This window comes from Grampus griseus (genome assembly GCF_964374135.1).
Source record: "Grampus griseus genome assembly, chromosome: 9".
Classification (NCBI taxonomy): Eukaryota; Metazoa; Chordata; class Mammalia; order Artiodactyla; family Delphinidae; genus Grampus; species Grampus griseus.
This window is the reverse complement of record NC_139003.1, coordinates 84,165,096-84,188,111: the sequence shown is the minus strand read 5'-3', so window position 1 is coordinate 84,188,111 and position 23,016 is coordinate 84,165,096. Positions and strand designations below refer to the sequence as shown.

The window sequence follows — 23,016 nt, the reverse complement described above, 5'->3', positions numbered from 1 at the left end:
TTTCTATTATTTTAGAAAGGTAACCTCCTTATCTTGGAAAAAATCCATTTAATAAATATTATGAAACAAAGTTTATGCTATCTTTGTTCATGAGCATTTCAGACATAGCTTTTTTTTTTTTTAAGATAGATTAAGTAATAGTTCAAAGCTTTAGTTAATGTAAGTTGAAATGCAGTTTTCATGTAGGTAAAAAGGTTAAGATTATGTGATTTTTCTTTCCTATGAAACAACTCACTTACAATTCATAGATACTGAATACAGAAATGACCCAATTCATACAGCTCGAATTAAAACTTGGTGAAATTTAGAGCTAGTTTAACAGAATGGAGGGGGGGAACCTCCAATCTATTAATATTAGGCTGGAATTAGCTAGCTGGATAAGTTTTGCCTACATGGGTTTGTTCTTTTCTACCTCTTCAGGACACCCTAGAGAAATTAAAGGCTCTTAAGGTAGGCCAACTATTCTGAATTTCTTCCCCGTTGTCTTCTATGAGACTAATTTGTTGGCTCAGAGCATACTCGAATGAAAATAAAGAAGCAGTTATTTAGAGTCTATGGTGCAACAAACTCTGTCCTTGTTTGTGAAACTAAATGTGCATGAGATAGATATCATTTCCATTTACAGGTAAGAAAACCTAGGCTCCCAGAGATTAAGTACCTGCCTAAAAGCCCACAGATTTGGATTTGGAATACAGTTTTCCCTGACTACAAATCCTACATAATTTCCTCTCCTGAATACAATACTGTAGTCCTACTGATTTTAGTCACTTTTCAACTTTATAAAGAGTCCTACAGGGATTGAATCACTTTTGATATTGACCCTAATTCAGTGATTCATGTGGAGTGTGTCACCACTGGGATGTTTATGATTGGAAATATCTCAGACAAACATCACAGTGCTGATTCTCAGGACTGGGGACAATACGATGGTGCTTTATATACAGTTCAACCAATCTTGCATCCACATCATTTAATAGTTAACTGTTATTTCTGTTGCATTTTGTAAAAGACTATATTGGCTTGCTAAACAGCACTCCCCCAAATCCTAATATTAGAGTCTTGTAGTAGGTGGAGACTTTTTTCTGCCATGTAGACTGGTGCTTAAATTCCAAAAATGCACAGAGCTGTGACAAATGCACAGAGCACAATGACTTTACTATTTTCAACCATATTCTGAGAGAAGGAAGTATGTTTTTATGTTTAGTAGCTGTGTTACCCTTCAAACAAAAAAGCAAAATGATTGCTTTAGTGTCAACAGAATAAGTAGTTGTTTAATAAGTATTTGTACTGAGCCATCCATGGTGGCTTTTCCCTCCTTGATGCCAATGAGAAAACATTTGCTAGTTTTTTCTCTCACCCAAGAATAATTTAAATCAGTTGATACATCCTTCCATCTCTCTTTTACTTGACTTCATCTTATTATAGGTGACTAAGTAATCACCTTCAAGCATCTATGTAAACAGAACTGAAGAAGCATACATTTACAGATCCATATCTACACACACACACATACATATGTACATTCATAATCGTATGCACACATACATAACATGGAATTCAATCTTGAGGGACTAAGTATGATTATAATGATAATAAAGAATTTACAGCATGCAATCCAGTAAAGTCTTAAATGTACAATTTAAAAATTACTGCACTAAAATTTCTGCTTCCAGGTAGGATGAAGTGAGCAGGTTAAGAGAACACATAGAAAATCTAGATCAAATATAACAAATAAACAATACAAAGGAATCAGAGAACTGCTGAAACAACAGATCTAAAATGGTCTAAGAATCTGAAGAGGAGAGAATCCTGAAGAGGTAAGGGATGAATGTTGTAGATGATTTTTGTTGATTCTGGGCTGTGGAAAGAATCCAGACTTGGCCTGGGAAGAAGGCCATCACTGGGGTTGAGAGAAACCAGCAGACTGTTACAGAGTCTTGAGGGACTGACAAAGCTCTAACACATGCCAATCATTCCATGATGACATCTGTCAAATTCAGAAGATGCAAGGTCTGGAGGCAAAAAACTAAGCTAAAACCCCTGAAAAGCACCACAGATTTTTGGTAGTCTTGCATTACTGAGAAGAAAAATATTTTAAAAATATTGGTGTTCAAGACCTGCCCAGGGGCAGGCTCCACATGGATACACCAGGCCAGGGTTCATCCTTGGACTGAGTCCAGCTTGCCCCTATGTTTTGTATGGTCCAAGAGCTAAGAACAGTTTATATAATTTTAAATGTTTGAGAAAAAAAATCAAAAGGATAATATTTTAATTCATGAAACTCAAATTTCTGTGTCTATGAGCAATGTTTTATTGAAATATATCTATACCCTTTATTTATATATTGACTTTGGTCACTTTTGTACAACAATGAGTAGTTGCGAAGAAACTGGGTGACCAAAGCCTCAAGTATTTACTACCTGACCCTTTATGGAAAATATTTGCTGACCTACAATAGGCTATTAGTTGAAACTCTGGGCGGGCAAACACCCTAAGAACAAAAGCAAACCAGAGGTAGACTGGGTCTCACCAAAGCTCAACCCAACCTCATGTTGGCTCAGCTCTGATTGGATTAAGGTAATTAGCCTCCACTCTATCTCCATGGTGGAAGAAGGATAAATCTTTGCTAGTGAAAGATATTATCATCTTAAGCCTCTACAATTTTTACACACATTTTATACATATTTCAGCATTCAGAAAACTACTAACTTTTTTGATCTGCGCTGACCTGTGATAGATATAAAGAAGGCTGTCTTAACTAGTAGGCTCAACAGCAATCCATTAACATCCAACATTTTAAACAAGCAGTTTTAATCTATGCTATTTAAAGAAAAATAAAAGAGAAGTAACAGTATAACCAAAAAGCACTTTTCTTGGTAAGAAAACTTAAAATATGTGCCTGGAACAATAGCATTCTAACTAGATGTTAGTTTACATTGTAAAATACTCCAGTAACATATGAAATAAAATCTGTGAATTACTTATTTTGTAGAAAAAGAAAAATAGTAATTAACCAGTTATAAAACACTCTGAGCTATTAGACTGTATTCTAGGACTCATTTTTTAATATCACATGAATTCACAGGTACTGGTATCATATTTTAGGCATCTACCATGCTGAGAAGACAGATGAGTACAGATATGGGAAAAACTGATAACATTGAAATGTTACAGTTATGCAAAATGTTAAACCTACATCTCTCCCAGGATTTTAAAATTTGACTTTAATAGCCTTTTATAATGAAAAGAACAACTCAAATGTACAAGACAGTTGAGAAGTTCAACAGGTACAGAACTGCAAAATCACTGAATTCATTTTAATTAGTATATATATATATATATATAGTTTTATATCTGTGGCATCAGTAAATCATAACTCCCAGATATAGCAGATCAGGTCATTTTAATTTATAACCTATCATAATTTGCAACATATGTCTTATTAGTGCCAATGAAATGTAACCTAATTGTGCTCAAAAGTCTCAGGTCACAGAATAATTGTAAAGGATTCACACACATATAGCTACACTTTTATACAGAAGGCATACAGACATAGCTGTGAATATAAAATTATATGTAGTGATAAAAATTAGACATTTATGCATTCAAATATGTACATATAGCCGGTAAACTGATTTTTTATTTAGCTCAGTTGTATAACCAGCTTGTGAACAGTTACCTTATACCATAGGAATGAACAATATTATCTTGATATTGTCTGAGAAAGACAGAATTACCATTAAAATAAAAGGACTTTTACAGTTACAGACTTCTTAAAAAGTTGACTTTCTAAAAACTTTTTTAAAAGTTTAAACACTCCTCATCACTTTCCTCACTTTTAGAGCTCTTCAATGATAGATGCCTCTGAACAAGGCTCTAATAATTTGATCAGATAAAGGCTGTGAATGTGGTCAAATAATGAATCATCAGGAGTATACGCTATTTATCATTTTAGACAAATTATAAGTACTCTTTTAACATTAAACTCAATGTTAAAAAAACTTGTAAGTATCATCAGTAACACTTCATTTATATAATTTACTAATTTAAAAACAAGGTTTACTTTTATCTAATCCTCAAAATTATTTTTAAAAACTCTTCACATAGATGAAAACAGTCAATTTTTAAGCAAATTAACGTCATTACATTGGGAACTGGAAAATACTAAAGATAACCCAGCACATTCATGCAATTAATTGTTGTATTTAAAGGAAAGGAGCCATACGTATAAATCTTTATATCACTGATTCCTTAATAACTAGAAGAATGCTATACCTCAAAACACAAAAATAAAATATTACTTATAGTGCCACAATACTTTTCTCTATACACCACATTTAATTCCAATGAAAAGATCAGAGTCCTCAGAGAGACATATTGCAAACAAAAACTCCCTAGTAGGTGGTGGGAAGTCAGGCCAGGAGTCAAAAAGAACCCATAGAGATCACAGAGCTGTGATGTCCAGCACAGTCCCCTCAGAGAGAAAAAGGAAAACCACATGGCACTGCTGAAATGCCGAGTTAATTCTTTCTCCTATCTGGGCATTAAATATTACAGCTTTAAAATTGTCTCAATCAGATTATGGCTTCTTTAGACAAGACCTTCTCTTAAGAAACACACATACTCTCAAAGTGCAACGCCGAAACACCATAAAAACTTAAATAACCTACCATTTTCTTTGCATTCTTCTGGAGGTTTAGCCTTTTTCGCAAGTCGTGGATCCAGCCATGATGTTGTCTTTGTGTTATGGCTGAAAAGAAAAGAGATCACTCTGAACAGACACATACTGAAAGGAACCAAGTTTATTCCTTAAGGAAAAAAAAAAAAAAAAGAGGGGGTTAGACCAACAAAATTGCAATCGATACACTTAATTTGCTTACTGGTTCTAAGTAGCCCTGAAGGAGGTGTAAGAGTAATCGTGCAAAGGCAGCTGTAAAATTGGCAACCTCAGCTCCCTGTCCTCAAAGCAGCTATTTTTATTAAAATCAACTAGAATGTTGCCAAGTTAACCTCATTGAAAATGCAGAACTCATCCAGAGCAAAAGGAATTTATTACAAATACAGGATTCTCCAGTTGGAAGCGCACAGTTCGCAGGCTCTGATACTGTTTCCTGAGTTTTGCAAAAGAATTATTTTCATCTTAAACCTGCCCTTTCATAAATGGTTGTTTTGTTGCTCTTTAACTACAGAGCTGGTAGAGGCAGTACAAAAGTGATGCAAATTATAGCATGTTCTTGGGATTCCTACATTTTCTCAAAAAGTAATTAACAGCAATTTCATTAACCCGCATTTAGCTATCTTCCATCTAAATACTTTCAATCCAGCTAGGAAGATAGATAAAAATGTCTGTACTCTAGCATTTTTGGAATGGAATTCTGGGAATTAATAATTTTTAATGACAATTTCATTTTAAAAAATGTTTTCTGGGAAGTCTTTTGCCAGAAATTTAAAAAGCAAAGGAGAAAGGTTATTAGAGCACTGTCTTGAAAAGAGGTCCTGGAATTACCTGCATTGGAATCATCTGGTGGACTTATGAACAATGCATATTCTGGGAGTCTGGTAGTTCTCATAGAACTACCAAATCAGAATCTTTGAGGTGGAGCTGCAAAATCTCCATCTTTGGCTAGCACTCCAGGTGATTCTTATGCACACTGTAATTTGTTACTTGAGAACTACTCGAAACCATACATTGGAGCTAAAATCTTTACTGTGAATAGCTGTCTCAAGTTATCTCATCTATCAATGGACAAATTATCAAGGATGTGACATCTGTGAGGGCTTCAGAAATGAGCAGAGTCACAGGTGTAGAAAAGTGACGTTTATATAGGGAAGAGTCAGAATGCAATGTGAAAGGAAAAAGTGGGAAAAAAGGTTAGAAATATAAACTAAAGCCAGATAATAGAGATCTTTGAACACAGTTGTAAGGAAGTCAAAATTATAATATCAATTCACATGTATTTTCTCTTTCTTCAGTGAAATTTAACTATATTTTATTGTATCAGAGCTACAAGTGTTAGCTAAATAATCTGATGAACCAATCTGCACTTAAAGCAAAGTTCAGAAAATTCTCCCAGGAAGCATATTTCATAGCAAGCTTCCAGAGTTTAAGTGCCTACTTAATGAAGGGAATTTCAAGGCGGAAAGGAGGAAGGATGGAGTTAAGTTGGGCAGTGGGCAAATGATTCCAGAGTGTTAAAGCTCTCTTTAAATAGTGTTTTCTGGATGATAGTACATCTGCCTAAGTGTAGAGCCATCTCTGATCTGAGAACTGAAACATTAATATCCTTGGGTCATGAAGTTTCTGCTCTTAAAGAAGATTCCCTTTTATTTCTTACTTTCATGTGGGGTAAACAGAAAATACTTTCCAATCATTTTCTTCACACTTAGGAACTCCTTAATGATTGATCCCTCTGAGCAGGGCTCTAATAATCTGATGAGATGAAGTCTATGAAGTTGGTGAAATTATAAATTGTCAGGAGAGCATGCTAGCTTTTATTTTCCTCCAATGTGACTTTTGTATAGTGTGATAGCACTTCATTATCGACTACCAGAAGGATGTAAAGTACTGCAGTATCTCATTCTGGTCCTCATTTACAGTCATGTCAATATCATCTAGGCTTTTCCCCTCAAATAAAGACTTGATGCCCATGGACAGAAAGGGGGTTATGACTATCCTGTTGTGAGGATAGTTGCACTGGGTTCAGTGCTTGCTGCTCCCATTTGAAAAATAAAGTCACTGTAAAGATGCTCTTTATAGACATGCCTCAGTTCAAAGTTTGTGTGTGCTGTGTGTGTGTGTGTGCGTGTGTGTGTATATGAGAGTGTGTTGATGTCTACGTTTTTATATACTAGCAACAAATTTGGGAGGTGACTAAGGAAAATAAACTTCCCTTCTTTTTACCCACATCTGCTTCTTCCAAATTCTTCCCCCCTTTTTGGAGGAAAGTCATTTCTAGGTCTCTAAGACATATTCACAAAAGCACACACACCTATGGATAAGTATGAAGGGGCCATTACTAAGCCACCGCAGGGAGTCAAATTACCATTTCTATACCACACCACCATGGGTCTCAAATACCGGCTAATTTAGTAGAGAAGCATGTATTTCCTAGCTTCCCTGAGTTTCTATAAAGCATCTCATTACAGGATGATTGTTTTTTAGGTTGAGCTAGCGTTAACGGTATGTCACTTTAATAGATTTTGACAGCTTGAGTCTCTTAGGGTTAACAGCATTTTTTGCTGATCTTCTGAAATGATGCTGAAGGGAAGTGGGTAGTAGTTACCTCCAGCAATTGTCGCAAACATCACATGAAGATACCGCACAGTATTTTTCAACAGTGGTTCTCACAAGCCTTGTAATTTGCATGCTTCTTCAAGATGCCTTAGAAAGGGAATATTTTTAATGCATTTAGGAGACAATGGACCAAGTGGCTTTTCCACTTCCCTTAAACTATATATTTTTAAACCTCAACAATTCCCTTCGAAAATAGGATTCAACATTGGGCAGGAGACTGTGTAAAATGGGACAGTTGAAGGATTTTTCACAATCTGCATACTATCCTCCCTCAAGTTTGAGGATGTGATTTCCTTTCACTTTCATTGCTAGAGTAGATTCAGACGCAGAATACCAGTTTTCTGCTTTTCTCCAAATCGTGGGGAGCACAGATGACAGGAAGGTAAGATGCTAATATTGTATAATCTTGTATTTCAATACTAGTTTCTTTAACAGGGACACATACACATATAGAGGCTACGTTTGCAAAGAAACTTCTAGCTGAGGAATGGAACACACATTTTCGAGGAACTTTGAATCATAATAATATACTACTCTATGTATTTCTATGGATAACGTTAATGTGAGGATTATGAAAAGTGAGAGATTAAGTGGAGTCAGTGGCTATTCAAGTTGTATAACTGTCCTATTTAAAAATCCAGATGAAAACCTTAAAGCATGGTCTATCCAAAAGTCTTCTCTGATTTTAAACTAAGTCTATCTGGAGGACTGGAGCAAACCAGAAGTGAAATTTCATTCAACTTGGCAATTCTAGTTTAAATTCATATCAGAATGGCCTTGATGATGTGATAGGCTAACTTGCAATGATTAGAAATTTCTGGATATTTTGTAAGTTTAACCTTTGCCAAATTGACAAAAGCAGCACATTAAATAATATCTTATTTTTTGAGGAAACGTTCCTCTCATACAGAAAATGCTTCCCTTCAACAGGAAAAGCTGCTGACATTATGCCACACCATTGAAAAGTTATTCTTACTATCTTGTAACATTTCCTGATGGTTTACTTTGTCAGGGACTGTTGTAGAACTTTCACAGCTCACTTCATTTGATGCTAATGAGTCTCTGTGGCTCGTATTTTTAACTCCATTTTACAGATAGAGAAAGGAAGGTTGAGAGAAGATAGGTAATTTGTCCAAGGTTACACACCTAGTGCATGAAAGTGAAAGAGCTAGCATTAAACAGACATATCTGATTCCCAAGGCCAAAGTTTTTTTTATGGTCCAAAACCAGAGGCATACTAAACTTAAAACTTCGCTTTTGATACGGAGGTGCTTTATTTGACTCCTTTGGGGGGTAATCAGAGATCTTTTTCCCACCTCCATAGCCAGTGGTTTACAAACTGAGACCTTTATCTCCTATGTGAGAATAGTAATCACTGATTAAATGACTGTGTTGAATGCCTGGTACTTAGTAGGTATTATATTAAATTGCACATGCATAGAGATGATATAATCACTGGAAACATTTTCTCCTTACAAACCTGAATATCCAAATCACTTTAAAATCAAATTTGAGTATTTTTCTAGAATAAAGTCTTAAAATGGTGATTTATATAATCTACATATGAATATTAGGTCTTAGAGGTTATAAAGAATTAGGTTAATAAAAATGCTATCAAATGAGTAGAGTGTTTATTAGGAGAAAAACAAAATTGTCATATAGATCGTGCCACAGTCTATCCTCCATTCTACTTTTCCATCTACTCTATGTTTGTCCAGTTGGGGGGCAAACTCCATAATGGTTTCCTAGGTATATATACGGCTCGATTCAAACCCAATTTTAAGACAAATCCTCTTTTCCTTTCTCTCCCTCTTTTTTTTCTTTTTTTGTGGTATGCGGGCCTCTCACTGTTGTGGCCTTTCCCGTTGCAGAGCACAGGCTCCGGACGCACAGGCTCAGTGGCCATGGCTCACGGGCCCAGCCGCTCCGCGGCATGTGGGATCTTCCCCGACCGGGGCACGAACCCCGTGTCCCCTGCATCGGCAGGCAGACTCTCAACCACTGCGCCACCAGGGAAGCCCCTCCTTTCTCTTTTCATTGTTTCCTTTTCCTCTCTCCTTCCTACCTTTGTCTTGACACCAAGATCAAAATAATGTTTTCACTACTGCACAAATACTGATGACATTTCATCACCTGAAATCTGATTAGTAGAATGAGAAACTTTTATTATCAAATACACTCCTTTCCTTAGCTCCATTTTCTCTAAAAAACAGTAACAGACTTAAAACAATGACAAACACATTGAATTTAAAAAGTTCTCCAAAAAAGCCAATTCTGAATCTCAGTCTTTATCTGATACACTGTACTTTCATCCTGGGAAATACTAAGAAGAATAATAAGAGATTGAACTCAATAATATCTGATGGCATGAAACATAATAACCTTTTGAACAAGGTAAACAAGGCCCAGGTAAATATTTTAGAGTCCTCTGAGCAATTCAAGATGTATGTGGATGTTAAAGTTCCAACAGTGGTCATGTAGGTTCAGAATCAATAATATCATAGAGATTATTGAGTGTATTTTATGTATTTTTAAAAATTAACATTAGTTTTTAGAGGAATATAGACTGATTCCATTTTATACTATAGTCAATAAAATCCTCAGAATGATTACATTGTTTTCTGGAAGCTTTTGTCTTCCCTCTAGATCATCATTTCAAAAGGAAGAACTATTAAATGCAATGATTGGATACATTTAATGAGCAGCAGAAGCTTTTTTGTTCAAGACTTGCATTGTGCTACTATCTTTTCTATTTATACATTGGTAATCCACAGAAAAAATAACTGTCAGCCTCTACAGTGGGTTATCTGTTTCCTAAATAATATTCCTAAAATTTCATTAAATATATGAACATATGAGTTTGCCATCATATTACCTTTCATATGTTCAGAAAACATTTTTAAAAGCAGTTTTATCATAAATATTGTTTTGGATATTATGGTTATTTGTTGCATACTAATGTTTGGTCTAAAACACTTATTTTCTGTTTAGAGATTGCACTAGAATCCTGTGCAGAAAAAAACATATAAAAATATTCACTATATCTACTGTTATTGTAATACAAATTACAGAGAGTAAGTCAAGACAAGATTTCACGACTCATCGGTATGTGCTGAGCCTCGAATGAGAAAGCATTAGGCTTTACCCAAAAAACGCCTTTTCTTTTCAATAAATTTCTCAAATATTTTGTCTTCTTTTAATAAATGAAAGTTCTAAATTTGTTGAAAATGGTAATTGGCGATTTACATAAAACTTAAGGAAATACAGCAACACAAGAAGCAACAGATTGTGTGTCTTATTTAGAATTTAAAAGCAAATTCAGCCTTTACAAAGACTGGGGAAACCACGTATAGCCATGACATTTTTCACAGATGTGATTTTCAGTTTCAAAAGCTTGCTTTGAAAAAATCTATTATTTAAGATGACATAGCATTCACTGCCATTCAGGAAGCTGGTAGTAAACAAATAGGTTCTTGTTGCCGTTTTGTTTTTTGCCAAAGCAATAGCAGTCTCTTGTATGTCACTAACTAAACTGACTCCCAAACAAAGAACTAATTTAATGGGATTCCCAAAGCATGTCAACCCAGATTAATCCTGTGGCAGCTATTCTTTACGGAACATTCAGCCTCTGCAGAATGAATTTCTGGCTGAGAAACTTATAAAACAAATACTATTTGTACTATAAAACTTTTTTTTCAGCCAATGCCTGTTTATATATTGTGGAGGTAGTATGGGATAATGGCAATGGCTTTGCAGGGTCACAAAGCTATAAGACCTTGGGAATGTTAATTTGTCCAAGGGTGCCTTATATCTCACCTATAAAATGGGGGTACCTCAAATGCTTTACAGGGTGGTTATGATATAATACATGTAAAGTACGCACCATGGCAAATTAGTTAAGAGCAAGGACCCTGGAGCCAGTGTATGTCCCATGAAAACATGAATCTTGTCAGTTTTGTTGACCCCTATATTCCTAGGGTTCAATAAAATAGTTCCTAGCACACAGTATGTGCCCAATAAATAGGTGCTGAAAAAATGAAATCAAACATCCTGGCTTTGTCAATTCCTGGTTATATGACCAAGGGCAAGCTACTTACCTCTATAAGCCTCAGCAGCTATCTAAAGTGAGAATTAAATGAGCAAAGTGTAAATGCTTAACATACTAGCTATTACTGTTAAACAAGCTGAACACAGCATGAAAAAAGTAGGCACTCAATATGTGGTAACTATTATTACTAATTTGAATTTAAAATTAATATACTGTCTATTTTAAAAGATAATATTAATGAAAAGATAGTATGAGTTAAGGAAACTACTGGTTTTAAATAATGTTATGTATTTGAAAGCCTTTTTAAAATTGCTAAACATGTGACATTATAAATGCTTTAAAGCATGTTTGGAAGAGTACATTCACCTGCATTTAAAATTCTGTTGTTTAAAAATACTTTCTCAGATATTTACCTTTTCCCATTAAATATCACTGTAAGTGATAAAAGGAATCCGCTTTTATTATTCAGCAAAGGAAGTAGTTTTGAAGAGTGTGGGAAATACAGTTGGCCCACGTGTTCAGTATTGAGAACAATGACAAAAATGCCTCTCATATTCTAAATGCAGCACTTGTAAAGTACTGAGATATAAACTACTTTGCAATACTGAGTAAATCAGTAATTATTTTAAAACATTATTGCATGGAAGACAAAAAAATGAAATTACTTATTACCTTAACTCAAAACCCACCACATATATATATATACACACACACACACACACACATACACACATACATACATGTATGTATGTATACATATGTGTGTGTATTTCAAAAATATATACGTAAATGAACACTTCAGCATAGGTAGAGTTCCCCTCTTCTACTCAGAAATGAGTATATATATATATATAAATTTTTACACAGAACTGCAGGGTCCTTCTCCTTTATTTCACTTATTTTATATTTTATCATGATATTTGTTCCACTGGAAACAAGATTCAGTGAAGTGTAGTAAGGACGTGTTACCTACCAGGGGAGACTTCCATTACTCTAAGCAACTCTCGCAATATTCGTACCAGAGTAGTTTTCACTGGTATCATCAGCTCTCCTTACCTCACAAATCTCTAATTTTCTGTCTCTTCTACCTTTTCTTCTGCTTTACCTTCCTCTTAACTTACTCTACCTTCCCTTTTTATTTTCTTTTTTCACTATGATTTTGCTTCAGGACTGCAAACTTTTATGTTACAAATAATATTTGTTTTTTAAGTTTCTTGGCCAGAAATTCTGGGACATATCATGACTTAGTCCCTAAGAAACTCCTAATGCCCCATCATGGTCCCTCTCCTGTCCCTGCATCCTTCTCTACCAGATTGTTTCCAAGGGACTTTTATAGTATAGAGTTAATTTACATAATAATTCATTATGAATTCCACAGCAAAGATACCCACAGATTAATGACAGTGGGTTGAAATGTTGATTTTGTCAAATGTAGTTAGGAAGGAAAGATGTCCTCCCGAGCAAAGAGTGCCAGCAGTCAGGAGAAAATTAACTGAGGGAAAAGTACAGCAGAGTGAAATGCAGGTCAGTGAGAAAGGAAGAGGCAGCGCAGGTTGTGATGGTGTGAAAATGAGGGACCAGATGAAAAAGACACTGATTCCTCCTTGCTCTGTGACACCTGAGCTTATCACACTGAGTCGTGAGAGTCAAAGTAAACTTTTTGAAGGAAGAAAAGACAGATCTCAGATCTCAAGCTGGTCCTGGTGAAGGGTGGGCCAGGGGATGCCTCCGTTCTGTGAATGACTTCTTTAAGCAGGCATTTGCCACTGCCTCTTACATTGATCACCTTTCCATCACACGCTCACTTCAGCCCTTACTCCAGGCTTCTTCTCTCTCCCTGACCTCTGCATGAGTCTCCCTCAGCATTAGCATTCTCACTGCGAATCAAACTGTCTCTTTTTTTTTTTGTCTTAATTTTTCAGCTCAACATCTCTGCTAATACTACCAGTCTTCTCACTGGTCTTTGCAATGACAGTTCCTATATCTGGAGTGCTCTATTTACCTGTTACCTACTTTTCAAGTCTATGTTATTTTACCTTCCCTAGGATGCTTCCTTTTATTAAGTCTACGCTAAGCGTATCCTTCTCTGAATAGTATCACAAAACTCAAAAATCAATTGTTTACTAATTAACTATTCCTCTTATTCTCTCTTCCCCAACTTGACAATAAATTTAAGAGCAGGAACAAAATCTAATGAATCTTTGGATTCTGACACTGGATGACTGACTAGAATATTAATAAGAGTCATTTTGGTCGATTCTCCCAAGTCCTGACAGAGCCTCATCATTTACTATAACATGAACACAACTTCTGTCTTACGAGAAGTCCTTTTTCTCCACAATCCCAAAATCTGACACAGTTAAAAGGGGAAAGTTTATATTATAATCATAAAAAAGGAGGTTTTTATAATCGCAATTGGAAACACTGTAAGGACACAGTTTTTTCATCAACTTGCCATGCTGGTTTTCTTTTATTACTTCCACATGTCTTACTCCGCCTGTATTATATAATAAAAATGTGTATGTCATCAGTCTCCCTGTTCTGAACATCAGTTGTTCTGAACACCAATGCATGACCTCACATCTAGGGTTTATATTTTGACTTCTGGTCTGCAGTGGCGCTATGCTATGCTTATCAATAACAAAATTATGTTTTTGATATAAACACTTTCGAACATTTAAAAAATTCTGTAAGACTTTCTCTTTTCCAACTAATTGATAAAAGATGTCTCTGGGTCATTGATTATAGCAATAAGAAATATGCAAGAGATTCTTATTCTTTTTTTCTTTTTTAAACTTATAAGATTTGTCAAAAGGTGAATGGTGGTAATATATTTTCTGCATTTCTCATCCATGTTGGAGTCAAGCAGAGCACCAAGTAATTACCTGGTTATGTATTTCCTTGGCCACATGTTACAAAGTTTTCATGTGAGAATTAAATATTGGCATGTGGTAACATTCCAATTTCACAATTGAGTTCTGCCTATGGAGATCTAAGTCACAAATCACTCCAGGTTGGGAAAGGGAATCTAGTTCTAATATTTTTCTCAATAGTCAGAGTTTACATATTTTTATCTACTATCGGCACTGAAAACTTCAGATTCTATTAATTTTTCTCTTTGAGTCTTCTACAACTTTGAGGGAATAAGGGTTGTTGTTCATTTACAATATTTTTAGTTTTTATTCTTTCTAATGAACGTTTTGATTGTCTCATGCACATCAACAATTTAATTTTGAGCTAAGATCAACTTAGGAGTTTTAAAAAGTTGTTCTACTCCTAGAAGGTAAAGAAAAGGAAAGCTAGACAATGTTGTTAATAAAATATATAAAAATTCAGTTTGGGGAAAAAAGTCCCTAAAGAAAGAAGAGATTAGATTGAGTATGTATCACTAGTGAGTTCAGAATTAGCATTTCATTTTCCTTGCCAAGTCATAAAAATGGTAAGCAACAAATAGAATGGAATTTAATAAAAATAAGTATGATGAGCTATACAAACACATGATTTTATTGACACCTGACCTCAGGGTCAAATGCTTAAAACACTCTCATTTGTGACTAGCAAGTATTTTCCTCTCAATAGTTGCATCCTATTAAACCACTGGACATGATGGTTGAGGTTTCCACCAATTTGAATTAAAAGATGGGGATTATCTCATTTGAACCACATGGAGGTCTTGGAAGGGTAGAGTAAGCATTTCCTCATGACAAATTCACTATTTCTAATTCAATAATAACATCACATGGAGATTTGCCTTTTTAGTCATGACTGCAACAAATTTTACAGTGGTATTGTTTAACTCATTCGTTGATTTATAGCTGTAAACTAGGATCTTTAATTGTATTAAGGTGCTATCCCCTTATTCTCTTACAAAGAAGGAAGCTAATATCACAATTGATGAAATTCAATACTTTGACCACATCTCCATTTACAACATCATTTATGTACTACTATGATCTTTGTGGAAATGTTCAGAGAAATGTGTGAAACTCACTCAATGAAGTAGACTTCACCCTTCTCTGTATAGGCCATTTCCCAGTTATCAGGCAATGGGTCTGATTCATCATGCTCTTCAGGTTTAGTTGGTTTTGCATCATCCATCTGTTCCTTCACCTCCTCGGGCTGACTATACACTGGTGCAGGATAAGGCTGGGAGGGTGTCTCCCCTGAGGCACCTGCACTCTTGTCTTCATGTTCACTGGATTCTATGAGAGAACAAGAGCATAGGGTTAGTCACTCGAGCCACTGTAACTTCTGAGTGAGTGCGGACTACGCTCATCAGGGAATGAGCTCTGTGAAGGCTAATAGGAAAAGCACAATTGTAACCAGCTCTGAAAATTATCAGTAGGCCTATTGGAGTTCCCTTTTCACTCATCATTCTCACCGATCCTTCAACGAATTATTGCTGATGACTAACTTGGACGACCATTTCACAATGCAGGTGTGGCAGACAGCGTAATGCTCCCTAAGGATGCCCATGCCCTACGCCCTGGAACATGTGATTTTTACCTTACACGGCAAAAGAAGATTTGCGGAACTGATCAAACTAAGGACCTTGCGATTGGGGGATTATCTTCAACTATTCAGGTGGGCTTATTTTAATGACAAGGGTCTTTACAAGTGTAAGAGGAAAGCAGAAGACGAGTGTGAGAGGGAGATGTGACTACTGAAGAATGGCAAAAGAGATGCACTGGTGCTGACTTTGAAGATAGAAAGGGACCAAACACAAGCTAAGAAATGGGGGTGGCCTTTAGAAGCTGGCAAGGCAAAAGAATAGATTCTCTTCTAGAGCCTCTAGAAAAGAACAGTTTTTCAGACATCTTGATTTTAGCCCAGTGAGACCCAGGTCAGACCTCTAACCTACAGAGATGTATGATAAAAAATATGCATTGTTTTAAGCCACTAGGTGTGTGGTAATTTGTTACAGTAGCAATAGAAAACTAATGCAACAGAGCAAAAACTAAAAGAGATGCATACCTTAACAGAAATGATAAAAGGCTTGGAGGACAGACCCAAGGGTACCAACATGCAAATGGTATGAGCTCCAGAATGAGGAAAAGGGCCACATGGAGAAGAAATAACAACTCAATAAAAATAGAATATAAGTTGCCTAAAATGAAGAAACACTTGAGTCTGAAGATTAAAATGGTTCACTGAATCTGAGGCCAAATTAATGAAGTATTTATTTCACCTAAACACATCTAGGTGAAATTTCCAAGCTCCAATGTTAAGAAACAACTTTACCAGCTTCCACATTGAAGAAAAGTACCCACACAAAAGAGGAACAGAAGATCATCAGACGTTTCATCTATAATACCCTAAGCTCAAAGACAGTAAGGTGACATCTGTAGTAACTTGAGGGAAAGAAAAGTACAGCAACCCAAGAACTTAACTCTACCAAAATATTATTCATCTATCTAGGCAAAAGAAAGTCACTTTTAAACCTGCAAAAGTTCTGAATGAAATCTTACCTTTGGAAAGCTCAGGTTCAGAGAAATTTCCTACAAGGTAAGATGGTGATTGGGAGAGAAATTCAAAGGGGAAATTTAGATTTAAGGTACTCCCTGGTTCATTCAGGGATTCAGCACCACTATATTTAGGTTTTGGTCTCGGGTGTGGCAAGGTAATGGTAAGAAGAGGGAAACCACAGGAAAGATCAAGGGAGCCAAAAGCAGAGGGGGCCTATAACTACTTTAGTTTGGAACTTTGGGAGGAATGTTTCCTGCAGAGTGGCTCCAAATCTCCACTGGGGTGTCAGAGATAAATGGATGAACACATTTGGCAAATACTACTCCCAAGACTTCCCTGTGGCATGCACATCACGCAGAAGTCCAAGTATGCTCTTCTGGAGACTTGGAAAGTAGCTAAGAATAGAGAACTGATCCGCCTGCACTGAGGGTCACTATGGCTTCTTCACAGCAGAAGGCGTGGTGGGGACAGCTTAACCCAGAAACTGGAAGGAGACACTACTGACATACAATGTTAATGTGATGGTGAGGCAGCCTTCTTGGAAATATGAAATTCCACAATTGTTTGGGAACCTAATCCATAGCTATTAACATTAAAAAATATATACAAATACATATATGCTTCGACTCAGTAATCCCAGTTTGAGAATATAACCTCTAGGAATAAAGGTGGTGGTGTATAAAAACACCTATATGATAATATTTACCGTAGCACTGTTTGTAGTAGCAAAGACCTGGAAACGATTTGGATGCCTATCAATGAGGGTATGATTAAACAAATTGTGGTTATCATTACCATGGAAAACTATGTAGTGTAAAGACCTGCTGACCTGGAAAAGGTGCTAATCATTACTATTCAAAGAGTAATCCAAATTGAAGAGTAATACGTGTACACTGTTAATTCTATTTCTTTAAAAAAAAGCAAACAGCAAGCTAGATATATGCATATAATTTTGTTTACAACTATATGAACAAAAAAACAAGATGGAAAGATGTACAACAGATGGTTAACTTTGATTAAACAAAAACAGTAAATTTGTATGGGTGTGGGAGTTTTTTTACATATCTTTGCATTAGTTGGCTATTATATTTATAAATTTAAAAATAATAAAGGTAATTTAAAATGAGTAAATTAAAGTAGAATGTACTTTTTGTCTTAATCAACGGCTTGGATTAATTTTTTTCCCCATATGTGTCAGTCTCAGAGAGCAATATGAAAGCATCTTTAGGAATTAAGACAAGAACACTTTACAAGCTTTTGTTGTTTTGCCCTTAAAAAGAAGATTTTATTAAAATAATATGGTCCTTAGTGATGTAGTCTCCCAGCTGATTCTTCATACAGATTTAACCTTTGTAAATTGTGCAGGAAAGAAACAGCAAGAGAAGGTACCATTGCTCTTTTTAGATTCTCCTTGCTGTACCTTATTACCGCATGTAATTACCAATACGTGAAGCGTACCGTTCTCAGGTATTTCCAAATGTCGTGTTGCATTTGAAAAGTTAAAAAGCAAGGTCATGATCTGAACACATTCATTTATTCCATATTCACCTAATCAGTATTTATTAAACACTCAATTGGCGTCAGGCACCGAGGACAGAAGAGCAAACAAGAGAGGCATGATCCTTGCTCTCACAGAACTCAAAGTATTTCAAGATGTGTAGTCTTTAAACAATTTTAAGTGCGATGAATACTATCAAAGGGAAAGATGAGATCTTACGCATACACATTCCTCATGAAGAATCAAGGAAAGCCCTTTTTCCAACATGCTATCAAATCTGAGACTAGAAAAAGGAGTCAAGTGACTTCTTTCAGAGGAAAGTAAGGGAGAAAGAAATACATAAAAAAGGAATAGATTAGGCCTTAGAAAGCACGCTCAGAATTTGGGACTGTATCCTGAGAGTAACGAGAAGGTACTGATGTGTCTTAATCAAGGGGATGACACAAGTAGGTTTTTATTCTCCGCAAAGACCCTCTTAGCTATTCTGGGGGTTTGAAGGTGTTAAGAGTAGATATTTACAGACCATTGGGGAGTTATTTTTGTGTTTGAGACAGAGACGTTGGTGGCATGGGCATGACTTCTTTTTATGAACTGAAAAAAAATGTAGAATACGGATTTGGTATGATATTTTAAAAAAGGTACAGATAAGGACAAATGAGAAGTCATGGTAAACCCAGTGGGGGGCAAAGCAATTCACTGAGCTAGGCACCATGACAGGAGGAGCAGGACTCTGTCAGGAGTGGGAAAGATAATGGCTGTAATTTTAGGCACAACAGATGGAAGTCCATGCCAAACTCACAATGGAGATGTCAAGTCAATGAGTTCTTGGCTGGAGGGAATCAGCTTGAAAGACTACAGCATACCGATAGATTGTATTATAATTTAAGCCACAGGAGTGAATGAAATTGCCTAGAGAGACAGTGCAGCAAGTGGAAACAAGAATACCTAGAGCAGCTGTCTGAGGAACTCCAACATTTAAGTCATCCAGAGAATGACGAGGGAAGAGCAACCAGGGAAGTAACAGAAAAACCAGTTGATCTTTATGTCATAGAAGCCAAGCAAAGGTCAATGAGGAGGAAACACTTAACTGTGGCCAAAATTTCTAAACAGTCCATCAGCAAGATTAGGATGTAAAATCTAATGAAATTCAAGATATGGAGGTCACTGGGGATGTTAGCTACCAGCTGTGGTACTAGTTGCAGTGGAGTGGTGGATGGGAAGGCCAAGCTGGAATGGATTAAATGAATGCATAAAGAGAAAATATAGAATATGCTAACAGAGAAAGTCAAAGATTAGCTATGAACAAATAAACTTTTTTCTTCATCTAAATAACTATTATATTTTCAAGAGAAATGTGAGACATCTGAAAAAAAAAAGTCTAGAGTCTTTGGAGATGTCTATAGTTATATTTATAACTATTGATGTGCTAGAGATTACTGAGCCATGTTCTCTCAGTTTATCTAGCTCAATTATTCATTCATTCCTGTATTCTTATCTAATCAATCAATTGTTACATTAGCAAACATGAATTTATACCTACAATGTGCAAGATACTTGACAAGAGCTTAATGGGGGAGAGAAAAAGAACTTTTTATCAGGCTACTGAGAATTGGGTTGAAATGTAAGTAATAAGGAGCATCCACTTTCTTTATTTGAAGAAAATAAGAGAAAAAAAAATGAGTAAGGCAAATGGACAACACAACATCCCCACATTTACTATTCATAAAGGCTAATCTAGGGATGCAGTTTATGGTGAGGGTCAAGGGCTTCTGGTAAAATGCAGAATCAAGCTAATATACCCACAGGCAGTACTGAACCACGGCAGGCTTCCCATGCAGGGGTAGAACCTTTTCCCGGAAGAGCCACGCAGGGTATTAAGAGGAAATAAAAAGAGGACTTGAGCCAAGGAGGCCCAGATTATCCTTCAAAGATGTATCACTCAGAGAAGTCACTCTACCTCTTTGGGGCAGAATAAGTCAAGGAGCCAGTGGAGTGAAAATTAAGTACCCTCTTTGACATGCAAGACAACATGGGAGGTGGAGAGGAAGTACTTCCCCCCAGTGGATAACAATGCAGAGTACTACCACAATGATTTATTGAAGGATACTCAGTGACACAAAAGAGTTGTATACAATTCTCTAGGGAGACGATAAGGCACAGGGAAACAAGAGTACCTAAGGCAGCTGTCTGAGAAACTCCATTATTTAACAGTCAGCAAAGGAAGAAACTGGCATTATACTTGCTATATTATGTACTAGGAAAATGGTAGTAATTAATTAATTAATTGAGCATCTGCTGAGCCCCTGCTAACTGCCAAGCACTAGGCTAGGCAGTGGGCAGTTAAGGAGACTGTGGGCCAAATGCTAAGTATTAGTTTGCTAGGGCTGTCATAACAAAATAGAACAAAACTGGATGACTTAATAAAAATTTATTGTTTTACAGTTCTGGAGACTAGAAACCCTAGAACAAGGGTTCACCAGCAGGGTCATGCTCCCTCTGAAGATGTTACAGAAGGATCTGTTCCAGACCTCTCTGCTGGCTTATGGTAGTTCCTTGGTTTGTGGCAGCATAACTACAATCTTCATATGGTATTCTCCCCGTATACATGCCTGGGTCCTAATTTCCCCTTTTTAGAAGGAGACTAGTCGTACTGGGTCAGGGGCAGTTAAGGAGACTGTGGGCCAAACTTAATTAGTAGAACTAATTACTACTACTACTTAGTTAAGATAACCTCATCCTATTTCCAAATAAGATCACATTCTGACATTCTGGTAGTTTGAACTTCAACATATGAATTTTGGGGGGAAACAATTCAACTCATTAAATAGTATATTAGGCAAGTTTATCTTACAATCCACCAAACCAATATTTACCATGTCTGGGACTATAAATTATCATTTCATGCTACATTACAATCGTTTCCCTGCTTAATAAGGAGAATAGAAATTAACTTCACTACATTTTAGATAACATAATTATGCCTTTCTTCTGTATGTGGCTTAATATTTTTAAAAATCAGATATGTTGGGTATTATAGAAGTAACTGAGAAAGTACCCATTAAGAACAGAATGGACTTTTTAAAAAATAGGCTTTATATTTTAGATCAATTTTAAGTTCACAGCAAAATTAAGAGAAAGGTACAGAAATTTCCTATGTACTCCCTGTCCCCACAAATGCATTGTCTCCCCCATTACTAACATCCTCCACCAGTGTGGTGCATTTATTACAATTGATGAACTTACAGTGACATATCATTATCACCCAAAATCCACAGTTTACATCAGGGTTCACTCTCGGTGTTGTATGTTTTATGGGTTTCAACAAATGTATAATGACACACATCCACCACTGTAATATACATAGTAGTTTCACTGCCTTAAAAATCCTCTGTGCTCTGCTTTTCATCCCTCTCTCTCCTCTAACTCTTGGAAACCACTGATGTTTTTACTGTCTCCATAGTTTTGCCTTTTCCAGAGTGTCATATAGTATAGAGAGTCTTTTCAGATTTGCTTCTTTCATTTAGTAATACACATTTAAGTTTGCTTGATGTCTTTTTTTGCAGGGCTCTCACTGCTGTGGCCTCTCCTGTTGCAGAGCACAGGCTCCGGACGCGCAGGCTCAGCGGCCATGGCTCATGGGCCCAGCCGCTCCGCGGCATGTGGGATCTTCCTGGACTGGGGCACGAACCCCTGCATCGGCAGGCGGACCCCCAACCACTGTGCCACCAGGGAAGCCCTGCATGATGTCTTTTAATAGCTTTATAGCTCATTTATTTGCAGCACTGTATAATATTCCATTGTCTGGATGTACCACCAAAACATACTTTTAGTAATTAAGGATAGGAAAGAACAGATTTTACCGACCAGCCAAGGTGCATGTGTAGCCATTCCTGCTAGCACTCCCCTCCCCCCATGGAGTTCAGCTTAAAGTTACATGCATGCAAATGTGCCCTAACACAGATCTCATATATGTCAGATCTGCAGTTTGAGAAACCTTAGACTGTTTAAATTCTGACTAAAGAGAAAGAGCCAAATAACCCCAAGCACGTTTTACTTTTATAGTGGTTTGAAGGTATTTCTTGATTAAGCAGTGGTCATGTAGAACTGCCCTTTTTAACTTCTAAGACACATTTCTCAGCATGGTTTTATTGTTAAATCCAAACATGAATTTTGTGATATGTAAATTAATTTTCCCCCAAGACGCTTACTGCTTAAGTGAAAAGACTTTATCAAACACTGGCATGTTTTGAGCATTCCATTTTGCATTTCTCGGTCCCTTAGATGCCTTACAAACCAGAGCAAGCGGTTTATTTTTGCCGTAACAATAGAAACAAAAAATATTTCAATAAAGAAGGAACACCTATTTTTAAAGAATGATAATCATAAAGAAAAATTTCCCTTTGACCAGGACTGTTGTATTTCCTAGAAACTTATAGAAACATTGAGAAACAGAATAGGCATTGGTAATATACAGTCTTATAAGCAATGGCCTATAAAAACATGTTTTATGTACACTTTTATTGCTGTGAAGAATTAAGAAATATAGTTTCTTTCATCTTTCCTACCCTAAAGTTTTGTTGGATTCAGCAAATAATTTCCTTCTTCCCGTAAGAAATTCAGAAAAACTCAAAGATCTGTATATAGTACAGGGACTGAAAACCATTTAATGGGAAGAGAGGTAAATATATGCATTTTTGCATTTAGTACAGT

At 36.3% G+C, this 23,016-nt stretch overlaps 1 protein-coding gene across 3 annotated transcripts in view; it reads right to left on the bottom strand.

The window, feature by feature from the left end:
* MAGI2 (membrane associated guanylate kinase, WW and PDZ domain containing 2) overlaps positions 1–23,016 on the bottom strand; it is a 1,326,400-nt gene that overhangs the window by 469,140 nt on the left and 834,244 nt on the right. For all 3 annotated transcript variants that reach the window (XM_082661503.1, XM_082661504.1, XM_082661505.1), the window contains exons 5-6: positions 15,334–15,544; positions 4,671–4,750 (exon numbers count right to left, since the gene is read on the bottom strand). In XM_082661503.1, the coding sequence (XP_082517629.1) occupies positions 4,671–4,750; positions 15,334–15,544 (291 nt within the window). The remainder of the gene's footprint in view (positions 1–4,670; positions 4,751–15,333; positions 15,545–23,016) is intronic.